This window comes from Carassius gibelio, chromosome B22 (assembly GCF_023724105.1).
Source record: "Carassius gibelio isolate Cgi1373 ecotype wild population from Czech Republic chromosome B22, carGib1.2-hapl.c, whole genome shotgun sequence".
In the NCBI taxonomy this organism is placed as follows: Eukaryota; Metazoa; Chordata; class Actinopteri; order Cypriniformes; family Cyprinidae; genus Carassius; species Carassius gibelio.
The window spans coordinates 24487334-24504267 of record NC_068417.1 but is presented as its reverse complement, the minus strand read 5'-3'; the positions used below and the strand labels follow the sequence as shown (position 1 = coordinate 24504267).

Below are 16934 nucleotides of genomic sequence, written 5' to 3'. Positions count from 1 at the left end.
GCCTGGATATTTAGTAGCCTGTAGGCAAAATATCCAGAAAGCTTCCCGTTGATTCAGCTGCCTTTGCCTATTGCCCTTTCTTAAGGACAAAGGAATGTGGTCAATCCCACAGACCTGTAAGGTGGATTGGTCACTATTATGATGTTCCATATAGTGTCTTGCCACGGGATAGGGTGTTTCCTGTGCGAATTGCGTATTTGTGTTCAGCCAGTCTGTCCAATAAACACCGCTTAATTCTTCCTACATAAAAGACTTCACACATAAGTCATGGTCATGCAGAATGTGTGCTTTATAAGTACTAAGAAAACAGCCAATATGTTAATAATAGGCATGCTAATAAGCTAGTTGATAGTGTGGATTAGTCCCAATTTTAGTGTTACCTATAGTATTTGCACTTAGAAACCTACAACCCTTTTTAGGTCACGACCTTGACAACCATTGCTTTAAAAAAAGTTATTATATGCTTCCTATGGTATACATGACATTAATGGACGCACCTACCCACTGCTTTCCCGTTTCTCTGCTCTCTCTCTTTCTTAAGTTCATCTTTGCTTTTCTTTATCCTGGTTTCCCACAGAGCCTTGGTAGAGTTCACCGTCCCACAGCATACAGTGACCCCCGTCATGAGGATACAGAGCCCCAAATCTCACCTCACACACACAGTATGCTAGGCCAGGGTAGCAGATAAGCTATTTTACCATCTTTGAATTAGTGCTATGTATAACATAAGCTGTGATTGACATTGAAGAAACTGTAAAAAGACTCTCTCATTGAGTCATATTGTCCTTCCAGCACCATATTTTTGGTCATATTTTTACATGGTTAGCTCCCATTTGTTATGGAGACGATAGTCACCAGTGCTGCACCAAAGGTATAATTGTTCTGACAGTTTCAATAAGTCTGATCTATGTTGAAAGAATAGGCTTTGAAGTAAATATCCGCTCAGTGTTTTGTCACAGGTTTTCCCGCTTGAAGTGTGACTCTGGCCAATGTCTATATTTAACCCGAGAGGACACTGAATGGTGTGGTCACATGTTAAAGTTGGCACAAGAGCAGCCGTCCACTTTTGCATTCTTTACCACACCAGACATTTAAGAATAGAGCGACGTAACCTGATCAACAATGACTCATAGGAAACAGCTGTTAGATATATATTTGTAAACTGTGGCTGCTGTTCTAGTAAAACCTTTTAAATGTTCTACACTGAAATAAAAAATGATGTGCAGGCAATTTTCATGAGCATGAGCAGCTGTGCTCGACAGTCTCCTGTCTTTCATCAACAATGTGTTCGATTATTTCATGAGCTCTGTCAGTGGAGAAGCGTCGTTCTGGGATGGTCTGGTAATGGATGAGCTACTGGTCTCTGTTTAATGGGAACTTCTGGCCTCTTGGTTCCTTCTTAGTTGTCCAGGTTGAGGTGCATCTCCTCGGGATTATGGCCTGTCTTCGTTGGACATTTTCCGACTTGTGGTGAATTTGCTTTTCTCTTGTGGCTTCTTCCACTGTTTCTCCTCTTTCTTATGTGAATAGATAATTGAATATGTTATGGTCATTTGTCAAATAAAAAAAAATCAATACGCAGTATGTATATGGTTTCTTCTTTTTCCCTCATGGTCACCATTTGCACCAAACTTTAAACCCTATATTTATGATGTAATGTTATATTTATCTGATCACTTTTAGTCTCCAAGGCATCCAAGAAAGTCTTACCTGCATGTTCTTTCTGTAACTGATTATAAATCTTAGAAGATTTACCAGATGTGCTCATTCCAGCTCCTGGAGTTCAACCCTGTTTAGAAACGGAATAGTGAACACTGCTTACTGTGGAATATTATCATTTAAAGAGCAGTCTGCAAATGGTTCCTCACATGTATCATTTATTAAAACACTTTCCTTCGCAATTCACACACACTCACACAACAATGCCTCGAGGAAAATGAGTGGCAGAACATTATGCTCCAACAAGAATCATCACACCAGAGAAGATGAGAGGACAGTACAGATTCCCCACAGCCAGTTTGAATCACGTATATTTTCATTGTGCTTTAAAAATGCTTGACTGGAAAGAAAAGCAGCAATGAAAAAAGAATAATAAAAAAGAAATTATATTTTGCTCAAAAAAAAACATTTAGGAATCGCATTATTTGAAATAGTCACAGTAACAATAATAATAATTCTACAAAATATAATTTATTTTTTACTATAATTTTTTCGGGTAATATTTTCACGAGGTGAACCAATACGATTTTTAAATGTTATCCACTAACAAATATCACTTTTAAAACCCTTGTGCAATGCGATTGGAGATTTTACAGTATGCGTGAAAGTTCATTTGCAAAAACATCACTGGTACGTTTTCATATTTCTACACTGAGTTCATATCCTCTAACATTCAACAATACACAATATTCTCTGGTAGATGTAACATCTGATATCAGTAAGGCAAGAGGAAAGAATTCAGAAGAAAAACAACAAAACACCAGTTACTAGCTTCATAACGTTGTGAAAATGTTCTTCAGTCATGATGGAAACCAGTGGCTCAAATAGCTCAGTGCCCCATTAATGAAAAATCTTTAGTGTTGGGAGAAGGAGTCTAGATACATCTAGATGTGCTTGAAGGAAGTGTGGTTTCTATTTCAGATCCAGGACCATGGAAGCGGGGTTTTCCAAGTACGATCTCCACAGGTTGGAGAAACGACTCATGGTGGCTCCGTCGATGATCCGGTGATCAGCAGACCAGCTTACGTTCATGACATGTGCTTTCACTACCTCGCCCTTGTGGTTGAACCGGGGCAGCACCTGTGGAGAACAAAAAAAAAAAAGATCATGTCACTTCTCAAATCTAGTGTGCTGCCTTGGTGCCTCTGTAGGCAGCATACTAACTGAAGCATACTAACTGAAATAAAACCTAATAAGTGACTCATTTGCTAAGTTCTATAAAGGCAGGCGTTAAAATTACACCATTCATAATCGATTCCAATTGAGTTAAGCATTAGCATGTTGCTAAGCCAACTGTACAATACCATAGCATTCGGTAAAATACATAACGCAAACAGATATTGTGTAAAATGAATTAGACTGAACTACTTTTATTAGTATTGTACGGAGTAAATAATTATGTAAATTTGTCATATTGGCTTTGTATGCCTTTTTTAATTTTTTATATGGACCTTGTTGCAATGCATTATGGGATTGGCTAAGCATACGTGTGATTCCACCTTAAATCTTGGCCAAAATGAAGCGCATCTCAGATGACAACAAAAAACTAAATTTAAAAAAGATTGTTGGAGTGTGCGTATGATCACAAACGTCCACAAAGTACGAAAAGACATTACGTTGATAGCATGGAAAATTGCATACTTAAGGATTTCGCAAACTAGTACGCTAGTATCGGAACATACTACATTAATGAAAAATTTGTATCACTACTTATCTTAAAATCTTATCCCTGTTGCTAACAGTGGATACTTAGCAAACCTCTGGAAATTTGTTCTCCGACATATTATAATTTATATGTAAACTGGAATTTTAGCACAAAACTTTACACACCTGTATCTTCCCAAGAGCACCGATGGCAACCTCGGGCGGCAATATGACCGGCTTTGCATAGGTTCCTCCAATCTTTCAATTAAAAACAACGATAAATGTCAGGTCATTTCCATATATAGCTATATAATTAACAGTACATCACAGGAGCAAGCAAAGGTCAACCTGCAGTTCTCAACTTACCGATCCGATGTTTGACAGCGTAAACGTTCCCCCCGTGAGGTCAGGGGTCCCCAACTGCCCTGCCAAGCCCAACGTCTGCAGGCGGTTGAGCTCAACTGCGATTTCAAAGATGCTGAGCATCTGTACGTTCTTGACGTTGGGTACCAGAAGACCTTGATTGGTATCCATCGCCAGGCCAATGTTATGAGCAGCCTGGAGGAGGACGATTATTTAATCTGAACCTCAATTTAATCTGAAATATCTTTCTTCTAGATGGAAATATTACCTTATAGGTGATATTTGTGCAGTTTTCATCCAAAGAAGAGTTGAGAATGGGAAAATGGAGGAGACCAAGAGATGCTGCCTGTTTGTGAAGAAGATCGTTATATTAAAACCAGGTTTATTTGGAGTTTTGTAACCAAACAAATCACTTTCATACCTTGATGAAGAACGGCATGTAGCTGAGCTTCACTCCTCGCGACTCGGCAAGGCCTTTTAGCTCGGAGCGCAACCGAACCAACTGGCTCAGATCCACTTCATCTTTGTAACCGAAGTGAGGGATCTTCAGGGCTGCAGACATAGTCTTAACCATTGCCTTCTGAAAGCCTTTGTTTGAAAAAAAGAAAAGAAAAAAAAAAAAAACTCTATAAAAAGTGTGTTGTTCACACTTCATTTAAATTTCATGTTAGCATGTTGCTAAGCTAACTGCGCATTACTAAAGTGCATGTTACAAAACAAAAATATTGTATAAAATTAACTACATTGAACTACTAAAATTAACCATGGTTTTATTATAGTTAAAATTTAGTTAAATGACATTTTGATTAGCATTTGTATAACCACAGTTTTACTACAAACCCCATGGTTAAACTATGAATAGTGCAGCAAAAATATATAGTTCAGTCATGAAACTCTAGATGGCGCTGGCTGACGGGGTGTTAACTTAGCTGATGATATTTATATTTACATAAATAGTTATACGACTTGACACAAGCTGACTGATTCATATGCAGCCAATGAGCTTACTGCCTTGTATTTATATGGCTGGCTAGTATTCACTCGAGATTCCTGCAGCGCGCTTTCAGAGTTCTCTGAAACCCTCCACCATCCCCAGCTCCACCTGTATAGATCTGCTATGGGTTACTTTCAGCAGCAGATCTGTTTCGCCAAGAACAAATACATTAACGTTGTCATATCCATCACCATGCTAAAATGTTCAGAGAGTTGAGTTCATGATTGAACTATAGTTCATTTGTGATTTCTTGATTTAATTTATAGTAAAACCATCGTTAATTTTTGTTTGTTTAATTAAAAATAAAATAAAATAAAAAAAAGGTTATGCATGCGTTAAAATACATGACACATAAAAACTGTGTAAAATTAAATAGTTAATATATTAATATTTTCCTCAGTGAATAATTAAAGTCTTTGTATTGGTTTTAGTCTGTCATTTTGGATTTTATTTGCTGAACTTGTCACATTATGGGAACGGTTAAGCATAGACGTGATTCTGCCTTAAAGCCAAAGTTTACTGCTTACATACTTTTAACCACTGCCTTCTGAAAGCCTTTGTAAGAAAAATTTAAAAAGTGCTGTTCACAATAGAGTTCAAGCGATTTGAGGTTATCGCTAACATGTTGCTAAGCTAACGTTAAAACGCATAACGAAAATTGTTAATGACCTATATTTAACTACTCTCATTAATATATTTCTGCACAGAGAGAATAATTAATTAAAACCATCATATCAGCTTTAATTACTCTGACCTTGTCGCAATGCATTGTGGGATTGGCTAACCATGCATTTGAGTCTAGTCTTAACCATATTTTTTTTTAGAAAACCTTCCTTAAAATAAAAAACTTTTAATGAATTTCCTTACAATTTTTAATTCTGTCTAAGAACAAAAAGTTACTGGAGACAAGATCGCCTTCTGAAAAACTTTGTTAAACGATTTTCATTTAACATTTCAGAATCAACTTACAAATGGAAACACACCTTTAATGGGCTCAGTGTGGTCTTTGCCTGTGAAAACAGGTTTAGGGATCGCAGGAGTGGGTGCACTAGGTGGAGTCATCTTCTCTTTGGGCTTCGCGGCTGGAGCTGAAGGTACTGCGGCCGCAGGAGGGGGAGGACGAATCTCCTGGTAGGATGCTGGGGGTAAGATGGCCCCCGTCTGTTTGGCTATGAAGTTCAGGATGTCTTCTTTGAGAATGCGGCCATCTTTTCCAGTGGCGACGACTTCACTTAATTTAATCTGCAAAGAAAATATTTTAAAACCATTTTTGTGAATTTCATATGGAGAAACCATAAAAATAAAAATCATAAGCATAAAAATCATTAGTAGATCCTTTTTGTTACACGCCTCACCTCGCTCTCCCCCCACTTGTGACCATAGCAACAACTTTAATTTCTACAACTATGTGATGCTGACAGGCTAGCCTTTTATCTAATTATTCAAAGAGGATGCATGACCGTCTGTATAGAAACAAGGTACTTCTCATGACCCTGATTTATAGGGCTACTGCACTGCCTGGCAACTTCCTGTGCTGTGCAAAAGTTCATGACCCCTGATGACAAAAACTGAAATAAGAAAAAATATTTCCAAAAGCAAAAACTAATAAAAATGACAAAGCAAAACAACTATAAAACTAAAATTAAAATCAAAACTGAAAATGTAAATGTAATGCATAAAAGACTACAAGAATGTCATTCAGTGTAACAATCCTGTCAGGCTTATTCAAACAAAAATCAACTTATGACTTTCACCCTAAATACTAAATTAAATTAAATTTAAATTAAATTGATGCATTTAGCAGACGCTTTTATCCAAAGCGACTTACAGTGCATTCAGGCTATCAATTTTTACCTATCATGTGTTCCCGGGGAATCGAACCCACAACCTTGCGCTAGCTTTTTAAAATTGTGCCACTATCCTAGGTTTTTCCCATTAGTCAGTAAGATTTTTTACTCATTTAAAACAAAAAATGTAATATTCTCCCTTAATATTTGATACATTTGAATATGTACAGGTTTGAATAAGCATGTGGTTTGAATTTTTATATAAATACTGTGTTACGCTGAATGACAATGCAACATTATTTCAAATCTGGTTATTTTATTCTCCAAAAACTTATTTTAAACCTTAAAAGTAGACACTTTACTTACATTTAATGTGCTTTCTTTGGACATAAAATCACTTTTGTAAATTTATTTTGATGCGGATCTCACACACACACACACACACACACACACAAACATACACATACATATATATATATATATATATATATATATATATATATATATATATATATATATATATATATATATATATATATATATATATATATATATATATATATATACACACACACACGAGTAGGCGATTACATTTTTTTTATGACTCCATAAAGATAATTTAAAGTCATTGTGTAAAAAAAAAAAAAAAAGCCAAATCTGAAACGTACATTGTTCTCCATGGCTAAGCGTCTGACGGCTGGGGTGGCCTGGGTCTTGTGACCTTTGATCTCCTGGTGCGTGTGCTCCTCTTGGGACACGGCTGGGGTCTCCACCACATCCTCCTGAGGACCCTTCACTGCAAGAGCCAGTGAAACACTAAAGAACTCAAAACAAGCTCAAGTACTTATCCGAATACTCTCAATCCTTACCTTGACCTCCGTCCGTTTCAATGTCAACGAGAGGTTTGCCTACGAGGGCAATGGCATCGACATCATAGTAGAGTTTGCGAATGACTCCGTCGTAACGGCTGGTGATGGTGACAGACGCTTTGTCACTCTGCACTTCACAGATGCTGTCGAACTGAGACACTTTGTCGCCTTCTTTCACGTACCTGACGATGAAACAGATAATGGCGACCTCTGCTGGTAGATATTTGTAAGTGTCAATTTTTTTTTTTACTTACCATTCTTTAACCGTAACTTCCATAATGCCTTCTCCAATATCGGAGAGCTTGAACTGCATAATTGGTCTCGCTGCAACTGCGATATAAGTAGCATAAAGTGATTATAAATGCATTTTACTAATTGAGAATACAGAGACTTTTATCACACAAACATTACAACTCACCATAGCTTGTGCGAAAGAAACGATGCTGTTGGCCAGCGATGAGGGAATATGAGTGGGGTCGAGATACAAGGCAAGCAGCCTGGAGCTTGGAACAGCAGTGTCTGTGCAGGCGAGCAGAGACCTGAACCACATGACACAGAACAAAACTCAATGGAACAACGTGAACTAAAAATACAGCATGCTTAACACACACACACAAAGCAAAATGAAGACTCAAAGCACAAATCTCTGAATGAAAATAATCGCTGCATACCACCATTTACAATGATTTAATTCCACATTATATATCAAATATTAAACTTCTCCGTACATGTGAAAACACATCAAATAATCTTGTCTTGTAAAGGTTGCATATAACCAGTTGCTAATCTATAATATAATAATACTCATTATTGATGTTATATATAGTACATGCAAACTGATTTTGTATTAAATATGAAAAATACTGCTTATTTAAAATTTAAATATTAATATAATGTAGACATTTACACTACTAGTGGTCTCGTGCAAATATTAAATATAAAATAGTGTAAATAAATCATAAAAATTATAGTATTATATATAATAGTACATGTAAACTTGAAAGGGTTACATATGACCGCTCACACACACACACATTAAACAAATATATATATATATATATACACACACATACGTTTACACTAGTTTATAAAATTATTATTAGTGCTGTAAAATTATTAATCACGTCCAAAAAAGAAGTTTTTGTTTAAATAAACATATCACAAATGTAAATACATGTTAATATTTTAAAAATATATACTGTATGAATATGTATTTGTATATACATAATAAATATACACTGCACACAGACACATTATGTTAACAAAAACTTTTTTTGGATGCGATTAATCATTTGACGGTATTAATTATAATATATTATTGTATTATATATCTACAAATATCTATATACCTATATACGTACTCACACATAGTTAGATAGATAGATAGATAGATAGATAGATAGATAGATAGATAGATAGATAGATAGATAATGCTAAATACTACATTTATAATGCTTTGTACAAGTCTACAGAAATCAAAAATTTTGTACATGTGAAACTACACACACACGCGCGCGCGCGCGCATATATATATATATATATATATATTTACTGAGCATTTTACATATTTTATAAATGTCAACACATACCATTCATTAATTTCCTTATTGATAAATTGTAGACATTTACACTAGCGTCACACTGTTTATACTATACATTTACACTTTTTTCTCGATGTAAACAGCAGTTTTATGCTTGCTTTTAAACTACTTTCTTGGTGTTTACATATTGGAAACTATCCACACACATCATGCAGGTCCAGTTCAGCTGCAGCTGATCCGTCAGCTGTGTAATCGCTTACACACGCTGATTTGCCTCTAAATTGACTCTAAAAGTCACTTGTGGATGTTAGAAGTCATTGCAATGGTAGGATAGGTGTAAAATGAAAGGTGAAAACATACCAGGCGTCTCATAAATGCGAATGGAGCCCGCACAGTGATGACGGTCGCCATCTTTCTCCAGGGAGTTGATGTAACCGGAAATTACGTCACCCTCACGCCCCGCTCCACTGACCAATCGGAGAGCTTTTAGGTCAAGGGCAAATATTTCAGAGATATTTTAACAGAATATTTCTAATAAAAAGAAAAGCTTTACATATAACTAGTAAATCAACGAAAATTAGGTTAAAAAAACATTTGCATGACAAAGGGCAAATATTTCAGAGATATTCTAACAGAATATTTCTAATAAAAGGAAAAGCTTTTAATGACAAAATAAACAGAACTGAAAACAGAGTAAATCATCAAAAATTATTATTGAATACATATATAAACTATTAACCACAGATACAAATTTTATAAAATAATAAAGAGGTAAAATATTACAAAAACTAGAATATTTTTTATGATAACTTAAATGCATATATTAAAAAAGCATATTTAAAAAAAAGGTTATTAATACAAAAGTAACTAATATACAGTACGTTTAGACCTTCAGTGTTCGTTTGTTGTCGTGTACTAAATGTTAATTCAATATATTTCAAATGACCAACACCTCTAAAATGTGTCAGAAAATATAATAAATATAAGGCTTGGGTTTTAAAAAATATTTTGATGACAAAATGCTACTGCTTTCAGCTTATCCGTCATTTCTCGATTCATTGGGAATCGGACATGCGCACAAAAACATTATCAGTTCAACGAAGCAGTTAGTTCACTCGAAATCTGCTCAGTTCTAATCATAGACAGTAAAAGAATGGAATGAACCGAGTGGTTTAGTGAACCGGTTCACATAGTTCACTAAAAAGATCCAATTCAATAAAACGATTCATCAACGAATCGGACACCGCTCTTCTGCTCATGCGCAGAGCCCGTCCACCTAAACAGTGTAACTGACAAGACGAGTTGCCAGAGTGTGTTCGTACTGCCAGAAAACTCGCTCGGTTCTTATTTGTGCCCAAGTCAAATCCATCTTTATTTATTTAAACCGACCCAACCGCGCACTAAGTTTATTTCAGTCGCGAAGAGCCGTTTCCCCAGTGCCAGAGCTTTCATTGAGAAGTTCGCGTTTACGGCGGCATTGTTCGGGGCCATACGCCGGTTTATATTAACTTCAGTACAGCGCGAGAGCCACGCGCGGTCTCTTTATTCCCACACGCGCACTTTGATACATCGTAACAATTTCTCTCTTTTTTTTTTTTTTTTTTTTTGGTTGCGAAAATGGCCGCAACTGCGTTTGAAATGGACGGGAGTGTAATGGAAGGGGTGAGTGTTCATTTTCGAGCCCTTTTTATGTAATCTCTCCGATTAAAGTTTCCATATGTCACGTATTAGAATGACATCACCAGAAATAAACGGAGTAGTCGACGGTTATTAACTGAAAAACTAATTTCGAATGTTTGTTTTTGAAGGGAGGACAGATTCTGAGGGTTTCTGTGGCGCTCAGCTGCATCCAAGGGACGTCCATCAAAATAAATAAAATCCGAGCCGGCAGAAGCACACCGGGTTTGAGGTAACGAAGAATTTGTTTTAAACGCATTATACATTAATTTCCGAGGCTCTATGTACATTTAAATCATTATTTTTTTTACTTGCAACATCCTCTACTTGCCCCCTCCTCCCTTTCCTATTCAACAGTGAACCATGAAACAAAGCAAAGTTGGTTTTTGAAGTCTAGTTACTGAATTTACACTTCACTTTTGGAGTCAAGTATATAGATATACGACTATATAATAAGTAAAGCTGTTTTAAACAATTGTTTATCCCATGGAAATGCTGTTAAATACTTTTACCATGCATTTTGAATGGGCCCTTTGTTAGTTGGCACTGAAGCACATGGCTACTTTCCATGTTGTCCTTCACTTTTATCCCTTTAAAAGGGCTGGATTTTTATCGAAGGTCTTAAGAAACCTTTTCTTGTTGCTGTGTAAATGTATTGCGGTTATAAATTTAAACACAAGAGATGCAGCCTATATAAAAAGTGAATAAAACTCAATCTCAGTCTAATCTCCTGTCAATAGACGGAGCAAATCTGATTATTTCGGTCGAAACGAGGTGATTTCAAACGGCATGCACTAATAGTTTTCTCTTCGTTGTTGTCCCGTTCCCCGTCGCCAGGCCCCAGCATCTGTCAGGTCTCGAGCTGGTGAGGGACATGTGCAGCGGCAGTCTGGAAGGAGCCACAGTGGGATCCACGGAAATTACGCTTGCTCCTGGGAAAATCAAGGGGGGGAATCACATCGCAGACACTCATACGGCCGGGTAAGTGTCATTTGTAGTCATTTACGTTGCCTTGCTTGTTCCAAACTCATTTGTGACGGCATGATGAAGCTCTTTTGGCTCTAAGTGTACTTGTGTTGTGTGGGATGTAGAAGCGTGGGACTGCTGATGCAGGTCTCGCTGCCGTGTGCCCTCTTCGCTCAGGGTCCGTCAGAGCTGTGCCTGAAGGGAGGAACCAATGCTGAGATGGCACCCCAGATCGATTACACACTGAAGGTATGTGTAGACGTACGTTTGACCACTGGGCAGGACCGGATCGAGTCGCCCGCTGGACACATCGTCCTAATTCTGCCATTCAAATCTCTTTCAGGTCTTCAAACCAATCGCGGAGAGATTCGGAGTTCAGTTTGTCTGCGATTTGAAAATGAGGTATTCATGCGCAACTTTGGTTCCGATGTGATTTATGATCATTAAAAGCAAAAGTGAAAACATATTTAAAATATTTTGTTTGTCGTAAACAGAGGTTACTATCCTAAGGGAGGAGGTGAGGTGGTGCTCAAGGTGAATCCTGTGAAGGAACTGAGTCCCATCAACTTGACCGAAAGAGGGAATATCACCAAGATCTACGGCAGGGCCTTCGTGGCTGGAGTGCTGCCCTTTAAGGTATAAGACTGGTAACCTATATTTATTTTTATTAGATCGTTAACTACACTTTTTTTTGTTGTTGTTGCTAAATGGCCATGAAAAAATATTCTCCCACAATGTTTAAAATAAATGGCTTTAGTACGTAGACTTGAAAAAACATTTTTTTTTTTTTATCTTAATTATAAGTAGCATTGGGGAAAAACTAGTAAAAGACACTTTTTATGTTTTTTTGTTTGTTTTTTTTTGTAGTTCACTACATGTTTTTCAACTAGTCTTGAAAAAACAAACAAAAGCTCGAACATTATTTATTTTTTGGCTTCAATATATTTCCCCCAATATATTTGTTTTATGTTTGGCTCTTTTTTTAAGGTTCTTTAACCAAAACGTTTTATTTTTGTATATATATTTTTTAATACATAATTATACATAAGAAAAAAAAATCTCCCAAACCACAGGTTTTTTTTTTTCAAATTTGATAAATATTTTACGTTTCTAGCCTCTGGGGGAAAAGCTCTTGAAACAATTTATTTATTTATTTTTGCTACATAATTAGTGTTTATTTATTTTTTGAATAGTTTTAAAAAAGCCCCTTAACCATAACATTGTTTTTTGATTTTGTGTTTTAATTTTGAAGGATGAATGAATTTACTTTTTGTGTTTTATATTTTGAAGAATGAGGTACATAATTTACGTTTGTAGCCTTTAATGCTCTTAAATCACAAAATGCATTATATTTTTTAATTCACTGCATAATTTGTTTGTTTCTCATAACCAGCCTTGGGGATAAAAGCTATTTACCAAGAAATGCTTTAATTTTATATACTTACTGGGATAATTTACATTTCTTTATCTAGTTCAGAAGTGCCCTTGAAAAAATGGAGTAAAACAAAACATGCTTTGTTTTTTAGGCTTTAATCAGCATTGTTTGGAAATAGAGGCATTGATGTTTATAAAACACTCCATTTATTTTGCAACTGTTCTTATCTTCTGTCTAAACTTCGTTTGAATTGTTCTTGATGTTCAGTTGGCGAAGGACATGTCCACAGCGGCGGTCCGCACTATCAGAAAAGAAATTAAGGATCTGTACATCAACATTCAGTCTTTGCAAGAGAAGGACAAGGCCTGCGGCAATGGCAATGGGATTATGTGAGTACATCCGATCTCAAACCGTCCGCCGCAGTTGTTTTGTGAATCCGTTTTGACTAATGTCTGTATATTTTGTGGCTCCTGGCAGAATAATTGCAGAATCATCCACCGGCTGCTTATTTGCAGGATCATCTCTTGGCAAAAAAGGTAAGGCTTGTCTGGCTGCCCAGTCCTGAAGAATGAATTCAGTGTCAAAGCTTTGGCACTAGAGGGCGATACCTCACAATAAAAAGTCTGTACAGTACATTTGTGCTTTGAGTTTTAATGTGGACAAGACAAAGTCAGATTTCCTCTACTATGATGATTCCGTCTTAAAATGGCTATGGATTTAAAATTAGACTCTATTTTTGTTTTGTGTTCAGGTGTATATGCTGACAAAGTTGGCATCGAGGCTGCAGAAATGTTGCTGAGAAACATCAGGCATAATGGTTGCGTGGACGAGTTCTTGCAAGACCAGGTCAGGCACACAAATACTTGACTGTTTCAGTGCAATATAATAAATGTGTTTTTCTACAGAGTAATAATAATTTTTTTTTTTTTAACGCAAGTAGCATTGGGGAAAAAAATCTCTGACCAAGATGTTCTTTTCTTTCTTTTTAAAATTATTACATTTTTAAAAATAAATTTACCTGGGCTAAAAACTCAAAACCTCAACATGCCTTTTTTTTGTTGTTGTTGCATAATAATTTAAGTTAAATTTATAGTATTAGACTGAAAGATCCTTAACCACAACATGCTTTTTTTTCTTTATATAATAATTTTTTTTACTTCTCTACTTAACTTTTTAACATTGGTGTGCTTTTTTTTTGTGTAGCTATCTCTTAAACCACAAAATGCTTTTTGCTTTGCTTTGTATTTTATGTTTCTTTTTACATAACTAGTGTTGAAATAAAGCTTTTTTACATCTGCATAATTGACACTTTTTTTTAATTTAATTGATATATATATTTGCCTGTAGTTTTGCTTTACTTTTCTTTTTAGTCTTAAAAAAATAAAAGTAATTATAATTTTTTTTTTTTTTCACAGCTTATTATTTTCATGGCCTTGGCAAACGGCACATCCAGAATACGAACGGGCCCAATCACTCTCCACACACAAACGGCAATCCACGTGGCCGAGCAGCTCACGAATGTAAGTTCAGACCTGGACGCTCTTTTATAGGCACTTTTGTTTAAAAACAAAAAAAAGCCGATTTTAACTCGTTTTCGTATTTTTACAGGCAAAATTTGTTATACGTAAATCAGAGGATGAGCTTGCTAACAATACCTACGTTATCGAGTGCCAAGGAGTGGGTGCCACCAATCCTAACTTGTGAATGCATGGATTCGTCGTCCCCGGCCGAGATGAGGAGGACTGGTAGCAGAGACACACTACTAATGTAACTGACCGGATGACACAAAGATAACTTAATTATCTTTATGTTCTTCGCAATCAATGATTCGATTTTTTGCGCTGACCACCGAGTAGGTTCATATTTGCCCCCTTTTGTGTCCCCTTTAGAAACTTTCGTTGTTACTCAGGGTATTGCCTTACACTGTAATGAAACGGACACTTTGAACTATTGACGCAATATTCGCAGAATCCTTACTGTTTTTGGGCAGAATCGCTTTCCGCACGCTAACAAGCCTTAAAGTTTAATTAAACCCTTCTGATACTGTTATCGATAACAATAGTTTAACCAATTTGCATGGAGGTAGAAAAATACATGTATGTCACTGGTAAATTAGTGCACTGTGTGTACGAGGAGGAACGTTTTTCATCTAAGTTTATGGTTCCATGTAGCTGCTTTGTTTTGTTTTTTTGTATTCGTTATTTAAGTCGCTTCTACATCGCTTCCGAAATTTCATTGCCATCTTATTCTATTTTCATTGACGTTCTTAGCTAATTTTGTCTTTTTGACTATGAAAATTGATTCATACATAATTTCTATTTGTTATTTATAAGATGGAATTTCAGATGTAATTGTAATTTTTCTTTTGCGCAATTATTTTTTAAGTTTTTTTTTTTGTTGTTTTGCTACTTTAGATGACCATGTTCTTTTTGTTATTTGCATTTAAAATTGTGGAGAAAAAATACAATAAAATAAAAGAGATAGACATACAGTCTTTCACCTTGATTCTGTGTAATTTTTTTCATATAATTGGATGATTTATCTGTATTTAAAGTGATAGTTCATCCACAAATGAAAATTGTTGTTTACTCTTCCTCTTTGTTCCAAACCTGTGTTAGCTTGTTTCTTCTGTTGAGCACAAAAGAAGATATTTTGAAGAATGATGTGCAACAAACAGGTGAGGGTAGCCATTGACTTACTATGAATAATACTATAAAAATACTATGGAAGTCAATTGCTACTGCCAACTGTTTGGTTACCCGTACAGGTTCGGAACAACTTTGGAGTACGTTTTTTGGGTGAACTATCTTTCTTTTAAAATCACACTATCACAGGCTATTCTAATGTAATTCAGGCCTTTTGCATTTATTTGTCTATCTTAAAGACTTAAAGGCTGTTTTATGTGTCTTTCACCCATATAAGGGGCTACTAAACGACGTTCCTAAGCGAAAGCACTTGTCGGGCTTACCATGCATCACATTTAGCTCACCCTAGAGACGGTCTACAAGTGTTAGCTGTTGCCAGTCCAACTGGAGTGTCTCGCCTGGGCTCCTTTGTGCTCCAGGGCGGCACAATTACTGCCGGCAGATGCCAGGACAATAGAGCGAGCAGAAGAGAATAGGGGAAGCCATGTGATGATACGTGAATATGCATGGAGCCCTTGGGTCTGGAAAGGGCACGTCCACATTGTTAAAAGGAGAAGGCTTCCCTCAGGGGCGAGGGGTGTGGCTTCTGAAGCACATTCAGTGGGCCGTCAGTCTGATCATTGGCTGTCCTGTGCATCTGTTGCTGGGGGGAGTAATTAAACACTGGCAAAGCTCAAAAGAAAATCTGGATGATCAAACTAATAAATGAATTTGAACACTGAACATTTAAATGAATACATTTATATATTTTAATTATAATTTAATAAAATGTAGACATTGAGATTTACTTGTTTTAATTGATAAAAAGTCATGTAAAATAAAAAATACCAATCTAAGGTTTTATTTGTTAAAATGTTTTAATAAGCTTAGTATATAAGAAAAACATGAGTTTATGATCTGTATTACAAACAATTATTTTAATATATTGTCATAATTTTATTTCAGAAATTATTTATTAACTTTATAATTGAGGTTTTAAGAATAATTGTACATTTGGATTTTTTTAATTAGTTGATTTTTTTTTTATTGAATTTAAACTGATTGATAAGTGTAAAATTAATAATTACAGATTATAGTGAAAGACAATTACTATATCTTTACATTTGATCTGGACGATCAAACAAATGAATCAACAAAACACTGGACTTATTAAAATTAATTTATATGAATGAGCAGTATGGTTATAAAAATTTATTCATTTATGAAATATAAATAAATTATTTATTTTGTTAATTTTATATGTGGCATTTCAATATAAATTTGTAACTTTGGATTTGTTTTAAAAGTAAAAATATGTTAAAGAAAAATAATAAATGTAAAATGTTATTATTAACATTCAATGTTGTATGTGTGT

The 16934-nt window shown here is 35.6% G+C and overlaps 2 protein-coding genes across 2 annotated transcripts; one reads left to right on the top strand and one right to left on the bottom strand.

Annotated features, from left to right (window-relative positions):
• Nucleotides 1-1857: 1857 nt before the first annotated feature.
• LOC127988432 (lipoamide acyltransferase component of branched-chain alpha-keto acid dehydrogenase complex, mitochondrial) lies at nt 1858-9416 on the bottom strand. The gene is made up of 11 exons (XM_052591190.1): nt 9278-9416; nt 7795-7915; nt 7631-7706; nt 7377-7558; nt 7176-7303; nt 5704-5962; nt 4148-4314; nt 3995-4072; nt 3730-3921; nt 3550-3621; nt 1858-2799 (listed from the first exon to the last, which is right to left on the bottom strand). Exons 1-11 carry the CDS (start codon nt 9326-9328, stop codon nt 2632-2634), a joined length of 1494 nt encoding a protein of 497 aa, XP_052447150.1. The 5' UTR covers nt 9329-9416; the 3' UTR covers nt 1858-2631.
• Nucleotides 9417-10174: 758 nt separating this feature from the next.
• Nucleotides 10175-15440, top strand: LOC127988564 (RNA 3'-terminal phosphate cyclase-like). The gene is made up of 11 exons (XM_052591346.1): nt 10175-10579; nt 10726-10826; nt 11432-11575; nt 11686-11809; nt 11904-11962; nt 12055-12196; nt 13203-13324; nt 13413-13471; nt 13687-13781; nt 14351-14455; nt 14544-15440. The coding sequence occupies exons 1-11, from the start codon at nt 10535-10537 to the stop codon at nt 14637-14639; spliced, it is 1092 nt and encodes a 363-aa protein (XP_052447306.1). The 5' UTR covers nt 10175-10534; the 3' UTR covers nt 14640-15440.
• The last annotated feature ends 1494 nt before the right edge of the window (nt 15441-16934 follow it).